This window comes from Pyrgilauda ruficollis, unplaced genomic scaffold (genome assembly GCF_017590135.1).
Source record: "Pyrgilauda ruficollis isolate IOZ18807 unplaced genomic scaffold, ASM1759013v1 scaffold27, whole genome shotgun sequence".
Taxonomy (NCBI): Eukaryota; Metazoa; Chordata; class Aves; order Passeriformes; family Passeridae; genus Pyrgilauda; species Pyrgilauda ruficollis.
This window is the reverse complement of record NW_024524044.1, coordinates 318,239-333,744: the sequence shown is the minus strand read 5'-3', so window position 1 is coordinate 333,744 and position 15,506 is coordinate 318,239. Positions and strand designations below refer to the sequence as shown.

Sequence of the window (15,506 nt, the reverse complement as noted above, 5' to 3'; positions counted from 1 at the left end):
TTGGGTAAAATGTCAAAGCAAATATGGTAAGTGATGAAACTACAGAATAGATCTGCAAAGTAAAAGAGTAGGATCTGTTCATATGGCTTAGTATTACTTAAGCAATTCCTTTTAAAAATTAAAAGACAAGGTGCTTTATCAAGCTTCTGATTCCCGTTCCAACCCAGTAATTAGAGTTTCTGAGAGACTATTTTGTAGAAGAAATTAACATTCATTTTATTCTCAGATTTTAATGCAATGAACACAGTTCTGCTTACAGCTGCCATTTTTGTGAGTGTAAGACTCAGCATCTTACCAGGCCAAGAGTAATTATCTTATGAAATATGACAAATGTGGGATTGTAGTTTCACTGCATTGGTAAGGAAGAGGCAACAGCAGAGAATGAAGACAGCTATGTTCCAGAGCATCTCATCAGTGGAGCAGTAAAGGATAGCCACTGTCACTGCAGGGACATGAAGGTGTTTTGTCTGTTCACAAAACAATTTAACAGTTCATGTGGATTGTTCTGTGTGATCTTGTTTAAATTGCTAGTGATGTTGGTCCACTGAAGACTCTGCAGCCCCTGCATGCACCTACAGACCTCACTGGCCCTGTGCTGGCCTCGCTGGAGCAGTGTTATAGATGTGCCTGCTTCCAGCTCTGGAATGGGGAATGCCTCCTGGATGTGCTTCAGGCCTGCGGTGTGGGTAGCTGCCTCTTGGGTGGACTACTTGGATATATGCAGCAGTTTGTCACCTGGATGCAGCCAGTTCACTGTCCCTGGTACCAGTATATCAGCACCTGGCTCTGCCCACTATACTGGGACCCAGTGGAACCGTGCCCCATTGCTAAAGCAACTACCAACCTTGGGGTTAGTTGTGGGTCCAGTATCAGCTTTCCTATGGAGCCTTTTCCTTTTCCTAAGGCCGTTGATGTTTCCTGAGACATGCCATTTTCAGAAGCTGATGCTGAGGTGAGAAGCTGTAAGAGGTGTCTTGAAGAAAGAAGGAGAGTTGTTGGGACTGATGAACCTTTCCATAGCTTCCAGCCTGAGGGCTTCTGAAGTGAACAGTCTTGCAGGAGAATGGGTCTTGCAGCAAAACTTACCTGTGTGTATCCTTAGAGCTGGGATAGGAAACATGCATGTTATCAGGTTGGAGAGTTAACCAACAACCTTCGTCTTAAAAATCAGCTCTTAACAACAATTTCTACTTCCAGCATCCTTTGTGAAGAGTAAGAACCCATTTCCACATGCAGTGAGGTATTTAGTCCTTACCTTGAAAGGGAGATCCAAGGAATGAAATTGCTTGCTTAAAGGATATATTCATTGAAACAAAGGAACAGCAATATATGCTAATATATGCTTTTGTTTCAGTTAATTTCATTTGAGTCCTTTGGCTCAGCTGTATGGAGAAAATAAAGAGGAGCTGAAAATACGTTTGGCACACTGTGTGTTTAGATCTGATGTAGAAATCTCCTTCCATTTTTTTTATTGTTTTGTTTTGATTCTCTGTGGTTTCTCTGTAAATACTGCAGAGAAATATATTATGGTATTGTTGGGTTTTTTTAATATTCTCTGGGACTTGTTCAATCAGGTTGTTGGATAATTATCTCAATAATGTTGGCATATTATTATCTCTGAATGTTGGAGCAGAAAATTCATCTCAGTAGTCCTGATGCATTGTATCTGGTTTTATACAGCAGTTAATATGTATCAGATAACTGTGTATCACATAAAACAGAAGCACAATAACAAAACCAGAACTTTGTAGGAACTTTGAACCTGATGAGGGTTTACCACATTGGGGTAATATGAAGGCCAAGAAAAATGGGAAGAGATCTATAGAAATCTCTTTTATGGTATTATTTTTCTCCAAAATAAGTTACAGGGTTTCCCACATAACTTGCAGCCAGAGCCTATATGGTACAAGCAGAAGTGTATGTTAAAGGTGCGCCCCCAATAAGGTCAGCATTAGGTGGAATTTGAGAAGGAAAATTTTTTGTGTTTTTTCCTGAGTTCAGTTTTGTTTAGTAAAAAGAGCAGGAACATTTTCAAAGTATCATCTTTTCACTTAAGATTATCTCAATATTGATGAGACAAGAATCATGGAAGTTTTATTTGGTAGTAATAAAATGCAAGAGCAGCTGTCCTCTGAATCATTCTGTAGATTATTAAAAGTTGATTAACTTTGATACTTTCAGCGTATTTAATTCGTTAATTGTGCTAATTTTTTTTTTTTTTTTTCCCAGGTCCTCCAGGCCCCCCTGGAGGTATAAGAGTAGAAGAAATTAGAGACACTGCTGTAGCACTTACCTGGAGTCGTGGAACAGACAATCATAGTCCTATTTCTAAATACACTATCCAATCAAAAACCTTTCTATCTGAAGAGTGGAAAGATGCCAAAACAGGTAAGAGTAATGCCAGAAGAAATAAAGATAGTAAGTTTTAAAGTATGATTGTTAGAAAGTTTGACTAATCAGAAAGTAATCAAGTAGAAGGAAACCAGGGAGGCTGTTGATGTTTGCTGCAGGTTTACTGTCCTGTCAGTGTCTTGTCAACGGTTTTGTTCCCAGCATTTGGAGGGCCTGAACTAAATATCAAGAATACAGAAAAGAACCAGCCAGAGTTGTTGCCTGTTTTTTTACCTCTTTCCTTGTTGTCTAAAACTTTCAACATCAACTACTGGAATCATTAAAATTTATTTACAGGTGAATTTGGATGAAAAGTGGATGTTTCTGTATTTGTTATGGAGAAAGCTGGTTAAAATTGTCTGCTTTTTCCTGGGAGCACACTAAGTTCCAATTGCATTAAAACTGGCACCCCTAGAGAAAACATAGCTAAGATTATCCTTCTAACCACTGGATGTCATCATTGTGCCAGAAAATTGCAGTTAAAGAGGAACATACCTGAGCACAGGACATGCTAACGTAAATTTTTTTGCAGGATTTAACATAAAAGCATAAGTTTTAAAATATTTTTAAGCTACTAGTATCTCTAAAGGCTTTATGATGGATAGCACTGTCACAAGCTATACAGAATTTTCCTATCAACATGTTTCATTATCCCACCCTTATAAATTACAACTTAAGTGCTTTCCTGTGGAATTAAGATATCACATACTCAGCATTTCTAAATACCAAGAACAGTAATAGTTTCAGTGATTGTCTTCCATTTAAGTTTTCACTTGAAACTACAGACATGTAAGAAACAGACTGACATATTGAACTGAAAATCTGTTACATTTTTTTAGAGTAAAAAGTTAGATATAGTAGGCCTTCTGCCTCAGTTCATATTTTTCTTTCAGACTATGTAGTGTATGAAGTTCGCTTGGATATGATTGCCTCCATCAGCCAGCACTGATATTGGTGATATGGGTTCCCCAGCCCCTTCTTATCTCTTATATCTTGTTTAATGGCTTCTGTAAAATAGATTTCTTTGAACTTTAAAACATTAATGTAGAAATTAGAGCTGTTCAAATAGCTGATTATTTGGTTCTGTAAAAATACATGCAGGAAGGAGAATCCTTTTAGACTAGCCTCTCTGTTATCATAATAAGTTAATTTTATTTCTTATTCATTCTTTATTTTTCAATTAAACAAAATAAGGAAATGTGAAGAATTTCAGGTGGCAACTGGTCCTGTTTTGTTTGTGCTGTGCATTACTGGAACTGGAAATGGAGGTGTAAGTGTTAACATAAGTGTTGGTTTCCAGTCTTCATTCTGTCTGACTCAGAGCAGAGACTTGAAACCACTCTTCTCACTTCTCGGGAAGATTCCCTACTTGCAATGTTATAGGCATGATGGGATGAACTTCTCTGCACCTCTGAAGTTCTCTGCTTCTCAGAATTACTTGGGACGGTCTTTGAGATATGCAGTCAGACTTCGAGTCTTACCCTAAAGAATGCTGAGTGGGATTTACAACTTGGGTGGGACGGGGAGGAATCTAGATTGTTGAATTCCTTTTTAAAGGCACTAACACAAAAGGTATACTTTATTAACTTCTGAAAAGTTGAAAGTAACTATTCTGGTGTTTTCAAAATAATTACTTTTTCATTTGAACCACACTTATGAAATTTGTTAAATAGATGATTCCCTCAAAATAGATAAAATCATCATAGTAACCATCACTGGCATCACTGCAAGCTTTTACCTAATTGCTGAGCTGCTCCCATTTTGATTCAGCGTTAGCTTTCAGATTAATGAAGCATGATGAACAGTCCAAATTGATCTGTCACCAAATGTTTAGGCTATCAGTTCATGCTGCTAATTTCCAATGTGTGAAACAAGAAAATGTACTTTTTGGCATTGCCTTTTGGAAATATTGTTGTTATTACTACTAGCATTATTCCCCCAACCAAATCATTCATCTCAGGTTTCATAATACTGAGTTGTGAAAGAAGTGTATTCTACATCACAGCATGGAAATATGTATGAATGGATTATGTAATAAGTTGTTTACATTTATGTTGCTCTTTCCAGTTAAGGGGATCAGTTTCTCATTCTGCCAAGTGTTCATAATTGTTCTGGGTATCTGTGGGACAGTAAAATTAAATCTAGAGATGAGACATAGCCCAGGAAGGACATTTAAAGAATGTTTAATTTATAACACAACTTGGATGACATGGGAGGTTTGCAATAGCTTTACTGACTAGACAGAAAAATAGTTTGAGTAAGGATGAAGCAGGGTGGTGGTCAGGTAGAAAGAAAAATGGAAAGTGTGTTCCTTTCTCCTTCAAGACCTCACTTTGGAATGAAATGTAATGATCATTAGGAAGAGGAAAGTGGTGTCACCATCTAGTGCTTACACTATTGTTGTCTGTGTTTTTTGCAGGCATTGCATTTATATTTTCATTCCAAATCAGCTGCCTTTCCAGTGCAGAATATCTCAGTTCTCATCCTTCTCTGAACACGAGACTCTAATTTGACAAACAGCTCCTGTTTGTATATAAATTAAAATCCTCTGTCTTTCCATAGCTGCAGACAGCTATGGAAACAACCCCTGTTGTCTGTGAATTGCAGACAGTCATGAGTTACTCATTTTATTTATGATAAAGAAGCTCATCCTTAAGACAATTACAAGTCTTTTCACAGGAATTGCAAGGACCTTTACATTTGTTGATCAGAACCAGATAGCAAGTTATAACATGCTCACTAATTAGGTTCACCAAATTAGGATTACATTTTATAAACTCATTCATCAATTGACTGAACCCTACATGTCGAGCCCTTGTCGGTCCACGTAATGAATTTTTATTTTACTGTTTCTGAATTACAAATTTCTCATTGCATTTATCTGTAGGTAAAATGAAATTCTACAGCTACAATATGTAATTAGTAAGGGAATCTCATAACTACATGCACTAGTTCACACCCAGTTAAAACTTACATGTGAATAAGGGTTTATCCAAGATAGTGTTATAGTTTCCAAATTCCCAGTCACTGCTGTGGGTATTCTTAGTAAAATGTGATATTCCTAATGTAGAATGTCAAGTTTCCTTCGGTTTTCTATGTGTGGTTGCAGAATAATGCAAGTTTTGTCACAATTAACCACACTGTTGCTGACCTAAGTGTGAAAATGCTGTTTTCTAAAGCAATTAATCTTTCTTTTTTAGACCCAGCAGATATTGAAGGAAATATGGAATCTGCTACAGTGATTGATTTAATTCCGTGGATGGAATATGAATTCCGGATAATAGCAACAAACACTTTGGGGACAGGAGAGCCCAGCATGCCATCGCCGAGGATTAGAACTGAAGGCGCTCGTACGTAAACAGAGAATGTCAGGGTTTTTTAAAATGTGTTTCTTAATTTTTACATTTTTGTTCACCAGTTTGGTAATTCTAGGCTTTATTAAAAAAAAAAAAAAGCAGTTTATAAGATCCAGTGTGCAGAGAATATATTTTCAGCCACCCACTACTACAGATTGTCGTAAGCAAGTACCAAACTATGAAGATGTGATGACATCAGAGCAGACAGAAAAGAATGATATGACAAATTTGTCTTCATTGCTGAAATGGAATCATACTGCATCTTTCAGAGATCCCCCACTGTATCTGTCAGCCAGGCTGTATGTGTATGAGTGTGTGCACATGTTTGGAAGATTGGTTCAGGACTTAGGAAAAAAAAACATGCACGTATTTAACAAGGAAAATGTCCATTTGCCATTTGGTTTGTATTCTAACTAAAGAACTGTCTTCTACTGGATAGTGCCAGTTTTCTGTGATTGCAGGTTTGGTCTGGTGTCTTCTTACATCATGTCATCCAACACAATGTATTCTCTTACCAGTCTGGTTGCTCAGTGTTAATAGCTCAGAGCATATTTAAGGATATTCTTCAGGCTCAGGCACATCTTTTTTGTAACAAATTCTCCAAAATGAGGACTTATATATTACAATTCCAGATAATACATTCTGGTTTGACTGTACAGAGGAGATAACAGCAGTGTCCTAGGGGTAATGTCCACTGCACAAAGACTGTGTCCAACAAAGCCTGTACACCACAGAGTAGCACCCACTTGCAGTCTAGATTTCTTTACAACTGTTTCCCATAGCTTGAGTTTTGAAACTAAAAATGAAAAACCAAAGTGTGGAAAACAGCTTTTGCAATTACACCTGCCAGGTCATAACTTTGATTAGATAGTATTTTCAAAGTAAAATGTTTTTGCATTGTAAATTTCAAAACATTCATTAAAGGCAAATTTGGTCCATTAAAATTTTGTTGCTTGGGGCAAAAGAAAAGAAATTGGTTAAATTATTTTGGATAATGAAGAAAAAGCCATGGAACTTGAATACTAAAGTAAAAGATAATCACTGCCTAGAAAATTGACTGCTAGCATCATATGTTTTATGACTCAAGAGCTTCATTTGAAGGCCCAAGAATCCATGGGAGAAGTCTGGTGCATGATAGACATTTACAAATGTTACGAAAGACATAGATAAGGAGAGAAATAATGGAATAGGGGTAGTGGGGAATGGGGAATAGGGGTGGTTTGCAAATAGGCAGTTTGCAGTGTGCTGTTACATTCATGGCATTCTTTGTAGCCTCACGAAAAATGGCATACTTTCCAGCTTTGTAGTAGGATGTACCTCTTTTGCAAGAAGTGGTATGTTTAGTCTGTTGTCTGATTCCTCGGGCACTGCACCATGCCCTGGCAGACTGTGTGACAGTTTTTGGCAAACCATGCAAACGGTAGTATAGTCTTCTAAGGCATCAGTCAGCACTTCTTGTCATGACAAAATAGGGTATAAATAATATACAGTTTACAGATTAACTTCTTCACCCAAGTGTGTTTTCTGCCAGGAGCTGGAATTTGTTATAAGCATCAGTAGGATTTGGGTTGCACTGTCAATGTCAAGGGTACTACAGAAGCAGTATGCACAACTCTATGTATGTTTTCATGTAATTCTGGAAAAGGTAAATAACAAACAAAAATCCATGTCTGCATATTGTAGTTATTGTTAACATTTTCTGTGTTAAACAGCAACAAACAGTGCTGTGTCTTTGTTGTACTATGTGAGTGACAAATAATGTCTGTTACACTTAAAGTTGTCAGCATGTTTTTCAATTTTGAAGTCTCTCTTCTGGTAGATAACTCATTTCAGTAACTTATTAACATGCTAAGACCGTGTGCAATGTTTTTTATTTTTAATGAAACAGCTTGCTTCATCAATAACATTTCACAGTGATTTCTTGTAATTCAATGGGTCAAGGTTTTATGTATTTTAGTTTCTGAGTGCATTAGAGTAATTGTCTAAGTGTAGTTGTCTGTGTTAGTTACCTGGTCTTAAAAGAGAGAGAAACCTGGGTTTAATGGTTGAGAGAATGAGAAAGTTTCTTTTGAAAAGAATGACTTGTTAGACTTTAAACAGTCAGGTTTTTTCTGTTCTTTGGCAGTTTATCTATCTATCTTCTTTGACTACCTAAACATTCTAGCAACCTTCTGCTTCTAACATAGCTCTAAAGCTATATATTTATAATAGGTAGTGCAACTACAAGGTCAAGTAACAAACTCCAGCTTTCTCTCAATTTGTCATATGTATGTTTAGTCTTGATCTCCACTAATTTGTTTTCAGAAAGGACAGAAATAAATAATGCAAACCATGTACTGAATGCTGATTTCAATTTCAAATTTATTTTTACATAGTTTTTTCCTGTGTGAAAACATTAGTTCTGCTCTGCTTTGTGTTCTTCTTCAGCTGACCCTCAGAGAAGGCCTCAGCAAACGTCTTACTTACATAGTGCTTGAGCACTATGACTTTCACTGAGTAGTGGAGAAAATGTCTGATCCTATCAGAATTTTTTTACACAAAGAACACATTAATTTAGGTAGGGCATAGAGCTCATACCTGCATATCTGAGGCATAATTAATGCCCTGTAGGTAAGTTAACTGTGCTAAGTTTTCAGTGGAACATTGTGTGTCCATATTGAGTGACAGCAGATGAATACACAGACACCACAGAGGATAGCAACAGAATCATTGCACTCAGTGCAAAGAGTCTGAGAGAAATTACAGTATAGGAATGATTTATAATGGAGTCCTTGAATGTATCTTGCTTTACCACCCAGCTGAGCACTAATGACAGAACAACAGATCATATTTCATTACACGGAATATCAGTGTAAAAAACTGTGTAAAATCAGTGTAAAATTAAAAAGTGCTATGCCAGTTTTCCTTAGGTACGTCTACCCATCCTGAACATGACTATCAAGAAGACATGTGCCACTAATCTAGAATACAGTTAGGCTGCCAGTGCCTCAAAGATAGACGCGTAGTTTAACCTTACACAGGGCAGGTGAATGCATTGAACTAGGTGTAACTGATCACAGTGTACTGAGGCAATTACATGTGCAAGTCCACGGTGTTTGAGCCCTTGGCATACCAACATCTGAGAAAGCACAAGAACAATACACAGCATGCTTCTCTTAAGACTTATGAGAAATTTTCCATTCCTGAATATTCAATTAAATATTTGTTGATAATACAGGGAGAAGGAGGAATGATGGCTAGCTATGGTTACAGCTGGCACATCTCCTGAAGCAGTAGCTAGACATTACTCTTGGCAGAAGGCACACCATCATTACTTTAATTGTGTGTGCCACGTGTGCTCATTGGCCTTGCAGCTGTCTGCTGCATACTTTGTAGTAATTTTTCTTGTCTCTTCTGTTTCACTAGCTCCTAATGTGGCTCCTTCTGATGTTGGAGGAGGGGGTGGAAGCAATCGAGAGCTGACAATAACATGGATGGTAAGTATTGCGCATGCAAGATGGCATGAAACCTGTGCTATCTTATATCTGATCTTGCTGCTCCTGAAACCTGTGGATGCTTTGTCTCTGGGTCTTGTAAGAACAGGATTTGTATATAATATATAGTTTTTCAGACTTTTCTCATGAAAAAGTACATCAAAAGGAATGAGGAAGAGAGTACCTTAGGGGTTCATATGTTGGACATTTCTAAAATATCATCTAAAACATTCTAAAATCAAGGGATTGAAACACATACTGACTATGATAATGCATCATTAAAAGCAGTCTTCATTCTGCTGTTGAAGCAATGGTTTTGAAAACTTACCTGTACTGTAGATATAGGTAAAGCAAGAAGGAAAAAGAGGAACCAAGGTAAGAGGAAAGAAAATGGCAGCACAGGAGATGATAAGGATTTATAAACAAAGTTGCATAGGCAAAAGTAGCATAAAACAGAGAATTGAAATCTACTGCAGGGTATTTGGGAAGCTAGGGAGAAGAAATAATAAAAAAAAATATTGTTGAATTCATGTCAGGGCCTATCAGTAGCCAGGAAAAACGAAGTTACAGCAGTATTACCTCTGGCAAAGAAAGATGGTTGTGTTACGCTTGAGAAAATTACCAAGTTTGTTTTCTGTTGTCCTCTCTGTTCTCTGTTGTCCTCTCTGTTCTCTGTTGTAGGGCTGTGAGATACATAATGCACATTTTGCCGTTTGTGTTTTTTGGGGAATAGTTGTTTCATTGTAGCAGCTGAATTGCCTCTAGGAAGAGTGCTTTTTCTTGGGGGAAGTAATGTAAAGATGTCAAAATTCCAATTGCATGTATGTTGTGCAGGGATTCTCCTTATGAATAAGCAGATTTTAATCCATATGCATATTTTCTTCTTTTTGTACTTAGGATTGATCATATATCTGTGAAAGTTCTCAAGTATGACAGAAATAGCCAGCCACATCTTTGATCTATCAGATTTGTGCTTTCCTGGCTGGGGTTTTTGGGGGGTTTTGGGGTTTTTTTGGGGTTTTTTGGGGGTTTGGGGGTTTTTTTATTCAATCTTCCTAAGTATTTTAGCAGTGAAGAAAAGATTTCTAAGTTTCTGAAAAAAAGAGGTCCACAGTTCTGTTACAATATATTGGAAATGTTGTATCTTAGCTTCCCTAATAATAGGTTAGGAAGTAAAAGTGTCCTAATTGGCTGAATTCTGGTCTCTTTATTTTTGAAGAGCAAAAGAACTCATGCAATGGGCAGGTGCAGAAGACCTACATTATTTTACTTCACAAGCTTTTCTTCTAAAAACTTTAACAAAATACAGAATGCTGCTTCTTGCATTGTATGTGAAGACTGGCACTCGTGGCATTTCCAATACAGTGATAATTTGGCTGTGACCGAACTAAAAAAAGAAAATATAACCAGGAGAATAGTGACTAATGCAAGACCAGAAGTACAAGATCAGTTTAGTATTTCCTGTAGACCCAGGCAGATTTATATTCTCATTTTTTCTCTTACCTAATGTTATGCTTTTCACATCTGTTTTGGGTAGCTCCTTTAGTGAGATAAATTAAGCATGGTTTCAAGCATTTATTTCCCAAGAATGTTCTATCCTATGGGTTTTTAAATAGAGACTGTAGATTCGCAGAGTCTGACAGACAACAATATATCTATCTGTAAGGCTAAGATAAAAATATATATTGATTCCCCCAAATGTGCTGACATTTGCATATGCTACTCTAAATAGTCCTTAATTAAGAAGAGAAGAACAAAATGTATGGCAGGTTCACATGTTGCTGCCAACCCCTTTTCAGCTTCTTCTATGATTCATAAGCCCAGGTTGAATGAGACAGCCAGAGATGCAATCAAAGCTCTTCTAAGACTTGTTTTGAAAGAGGAACTGAGAAGGAGAGCTAGGAGTGGCATGCCCATTCTTCCTCATTTTTCCCCATTTGTGTTTTCCTCTCCCATTTTCTTTTTCAAAGTTTTCAGTGAATTCTACAAACTATTCAGCTACTTATTATGTGCAGCCATTGGAAGGAAAGCTGCTTTCAAATTTCATATTAGACCTTTCAGAGTATAATTTTTATGTGCCATCCCTGGCTTCTAAAGTTTGCTCTGGCTGAAAATCATTCTGAGGCTAGGGCCTCATCCAGTCTGCTTACTTTGGCATATGAGATCTAATTCTGGTTTATTTTAAACATTTAGTTACATTTAGTGATAGATTCAGAAGATCAGCTACATGGAAGTTTCATAAAACCTTGCTCAGAATATCTCCACACATGTTAGCTGAAGTGCTGCAGTAGAGGACAAACACCTAAGGAGAATAATTACTCTCTGTGTCACCTCTCCAAGACCTTTGCCTCAAGATGAGCTATTTCATCTCTGTGAGGTTTCCATTAGGGAAAAAGGTGATGCAGAGAGCTTATTTTCCAAGGATGCTTCTGGTCAACCTCCTGATGCACAGATGAATGATGTTATTTTGGCTGGTTGGGTACAGTGTCTAATAGTTGTGGTAAAAGCTCTATGGACTGAGAAGGGATCACTGACTGTAGAGCGTTGGTAAAAGAAGAAAAATGCATTATGGCAGATTGTCTTCCTTAATTTGGTCTTTTCCAGTATTCCTAGGTACAGGAGATTAGCTATAGTTTTAAGATATACTTTGGATAGGTACCTTGAATGCCTGCACTGAAAGTGGGAGTCATTTCATTAAAAGATTTGCCAGTTAGAAGCTAGGTAGTCTAAATCAGCATCTGGATCCCCTCCATCATCAGCGAAAAGTGGTAGGATAAGTCATTCTTTGAATGTGTCCATCTTTCCTTGTCAGCTGTGCCAGTTGCCTAGATGACAAACTTTCAGTAAATTAATATAATTTGGGCCAGCCATATAGATTTTCTCTTCACTGTGATTCTTTTGCAGGAATATCTATCTCCACACGTACATGGACCCCTATACTGGCATAATACGTCTGTGTTACATATCTGCTGTGCCTCATTCCTTAGGTCTTTTTTTCTGTATTATTACACAATTATTCTTGGTTTCTTTCTGTGGGAGATAACATGGTGTGTGTTGCACTGAGTTCAGATGAGGAAAAAGTTATTAAAATGTTTTCCTAGCAAATACACTAATACTGGATATCTAACAGGGCCTATTTTAAAGGGGGTAGAAGCAAGCCATTGAAGGAAACCAGGATGAAATGGAGGTTTAGTTCAGTGTTTTTACAATATACATATCAATGCTTTCTGCATTATTTATATTTAATTCTAGACCTAGCTGTTTAGCAAAAATTATTTTTTGTCTCTACAGCCTTTGTCAAGAGAATACCACTATGGCAATAACTTTGGTTATATAGTGGCCTTCAAGCCGTTTGGTGAGAAAGAATGGAGAAGAGTTACAGTTACTAATCCTGAAATTGGCCGATATGTCCACAAGGATGAATCAATGCCACCTTCAACTCAGTATCAAGTAAAAGTGAAAGCTTTTAACAACAAAGGGGATGGGCCATTCAGCCTCACTGCTGTCATTTATTCAGCGCAAGATGGTGAGTAAATGTTCCAAATGAGTTTTACACTGTGGGTCTAGATCAGCACTACCGACACCCGTAGAACCTTGTCCTTGGCACTGATTTTTATAGCAGGATACGTCTTCAGCAGGGAGGTTGTGCATTGCTTGCACAAAACTCTTGTTCTGAATGGCCAGCTTCCACTTTCTGCTTTCTGTGTAATGCAGAGCACCTGGCTGTACTTGCTGGCAATAAGCAATACACAGCAGGATGCAAGATTATTCACACAGCTTGTTAAAAGATTTAAGAATATTTAAAAAAAAAATATTCTCTTCACAGTGGTCACCTAAAACATTTAGATCTTTATTCAGCAATGTCTCTGTGATCTTGGCACATGTATTTGACATATGCTTAGTTTTCTTCTTCTTAACAGACCACACTAAAGCCTAGCATTTGAGGTCAGTATCAGAATTTAGCCCAAAATTGTGAAAGAATGATAGTTCAATTGTATCTAGTTACATTTCCAGCATGTTTAGAGTCTCATATAAATTATCCCTGTTATATACTTTATTCTGGTTTGCATGTTAGAGCTATCAAGTGAGTAATTTAATAGAAACCTCTTTCACATTCCATTAAAATATTTTTCTTAATTCTTACTGTAATTGTTTTACATGCTGCGAAGTTTAGGATTGAAGTTTAAATGACATTTCCAAACTTAGAAGAAGAGACAAAGTACTGGAAGAAAGTTTACTTTAAATCAGAAGAAATATATACAACATCTTTAATTGCGTTATCATCACTCAAGCCTGTTCTAAAAAAACACTGTTTATTAATTTCTGCCAGAAACCCAAAGAACTGCTAGTATTTTTATTTCCGTAGAGCAAAATTTCCATGAAGTCTACAGATGTAGACCAAAGAGCCAAGAGGAGGGATATGATCACAGGGCCACATTCTCACACTTCCGATTCTGTTCTGTACTCTGTGTACTTTATGGGAGATTTGTGTTCATGGTTCCCATTAGCGCTAATGGGAACTTCGCTCACAAATCGGCCACACACAGAGAAAAGACGGAAGAGTCCTCAATCCCAAGCTGGCTGATGGGGATTATACTAATCTTTTTTCTCAGAAAAGCACACCTTAGCAAATCATCTTCAACAGCTGCTGCAACACCAGAAAGGGGTTTTTTTCCAATTGAATAAGTGTGTTAGTAAATAGCTATAGTATAAAGAAAGGAATATCAATCAATTACACTTAAGTATCCATCCCTCCTCAGAGACTTTATCGACAACTGACTGATAAGCTCCCATGTGTTTATGTTAGGATTATCCATACCATGTCAGGAGTGGTAAGTGTGTTTGTATGGTCTCCAAGTGCAGGGAAATGGTAGAGTCTAGTAGCTCAAAACGACAGAGGAAAAGCAAATGTGCAGTAGTGCCAGCTTCCAGATAAAGAGGTCACTTGAGTGGCTGCTGATGTTCTAACACAGACTTTAGCAAAGTGCAAATACCTGATGAAAAACATTTGTGGTTAAATGATCCCAGATGCAGACTGCAAAAGAAATAGAAGCTCTGTGAACCTACTCCTTTGATTTCAAGCACAAGAGTACAAACCTTACCAGTAGTGCTCACAGATCCTGTGCGGAGCTGTGACCCTGACTAGTGCCTATATCCTATCCAGGCACTTCAGAGCTGGTTAGAAGGAATTTTTCCAAGAGATGTAATGGAAGTTACTCTGAAGATCATTGAGGAGAGAATTGTCTCCTGGACATCTCCAGCATTAGCACATGAACAAAATCACTTCCATACCTTGTAGCATGCTTACTGGCTGCCAACCTGAACTTTGTATAGCTTTGCTTAGAAGATAATTGTGTGATGACCAACATATTTTCAGTGAAAAGACTATATTGTGATGAACACGTTTCTTTTTATCAGTAGAAATAATTAATTAGAAGACTGGAGGAAAGCAACTGATGCCATCTTTCTGGCTCAGGAGAGTCTGCAAAATATTTATAGAACATAAATGACAAATAGGGATGTAAATTATTTGCAGCTCATAAACAAGCATGAGCAGATTAAATATTATTAGAGTATTGTATCAGCAAAAGCCCTGGCAGCTGAAACTTTTCAGTGTGAAATTTTTTGGAAAGTTCTGTAATGGATACAGTAGAGAAGAGTCTGACAGTGATTTGGGAATAGATTAGATGATCACAACTATTCCACCTATACTTCTGTACCCATACAGATGTATATAAATATCCATATATACATAAATATAGTGACAGCTTTTCCACTAAGTTGTGTATTCTATAATAGATCTATGTTTCTCTAGTTGTAACTTTGGGCATTGTTATTCCCTTCAGTGTCTAGGGAATTTCTGTGTTCCCAGAGAGTAAGCCAAGTTCCATGTCTGACAACTGCTAGTCATATCTGCCATTGCTAGTAGTAAGTAATGATTGCTAGTAATGAGTGCACAGGCCTCTTGCTTATCTAAATTCCTGTCATTGTGAAAACAATTTTGCAATAATGTATAATTTTTTAATTAGACATTTGCATTATTAACAGCCATTGAAAGACAATTACAAAAGGTAACTTTGCATATAAGATTATTTTGTTACCTAGGATACTTTTCATGAGAGATGTTAGTGATTTTTTTCTTAACAGTGGCTGTTTTGATGCATAGTTGACTGGATGCCCAGTTGGAAGATTAGGTATATGAAAGCTTTCCCCAGCTAGGGCTGCCATGCCTGTCTGTTGCAACTTGTTTCAAAAGGTTCACGACAGAGAACTGTTGTTAACTCGG

At 37.3% G+C, this 15,506-nt stretch overlaps 1 protein-coding gene across 1 annotated transcript in view; it reads left to right on the top strand.

The window, feature by feature from the left end:
* The window catches only part of CNTN1 (contactin 1), a 206,735-nt gene that overhangs the window by 169,279 nt on the left and 21,950 nt on the right, over positions 1–15,506 (top strand). The window contains exons 16-19 of the mRNA XM_041471486.1: positions 2,230–2,388; positions 5,592–5,741; positions 9,153–9,223; positions 12,512–12,746. Coding sequence (XP_041327420.1) covers positions 2,230–2,388; positions 5,592–5,741; positions 9,153–9,223; positions 12,512–12,746 — 615 coding nt within the window. The remainder of the gene's footprint in view (positions 1–2,229; positions 2,389–5,591; positions 5,742–9,152; positions 9,224–12,511; positions 12,747–15,506) is intronic.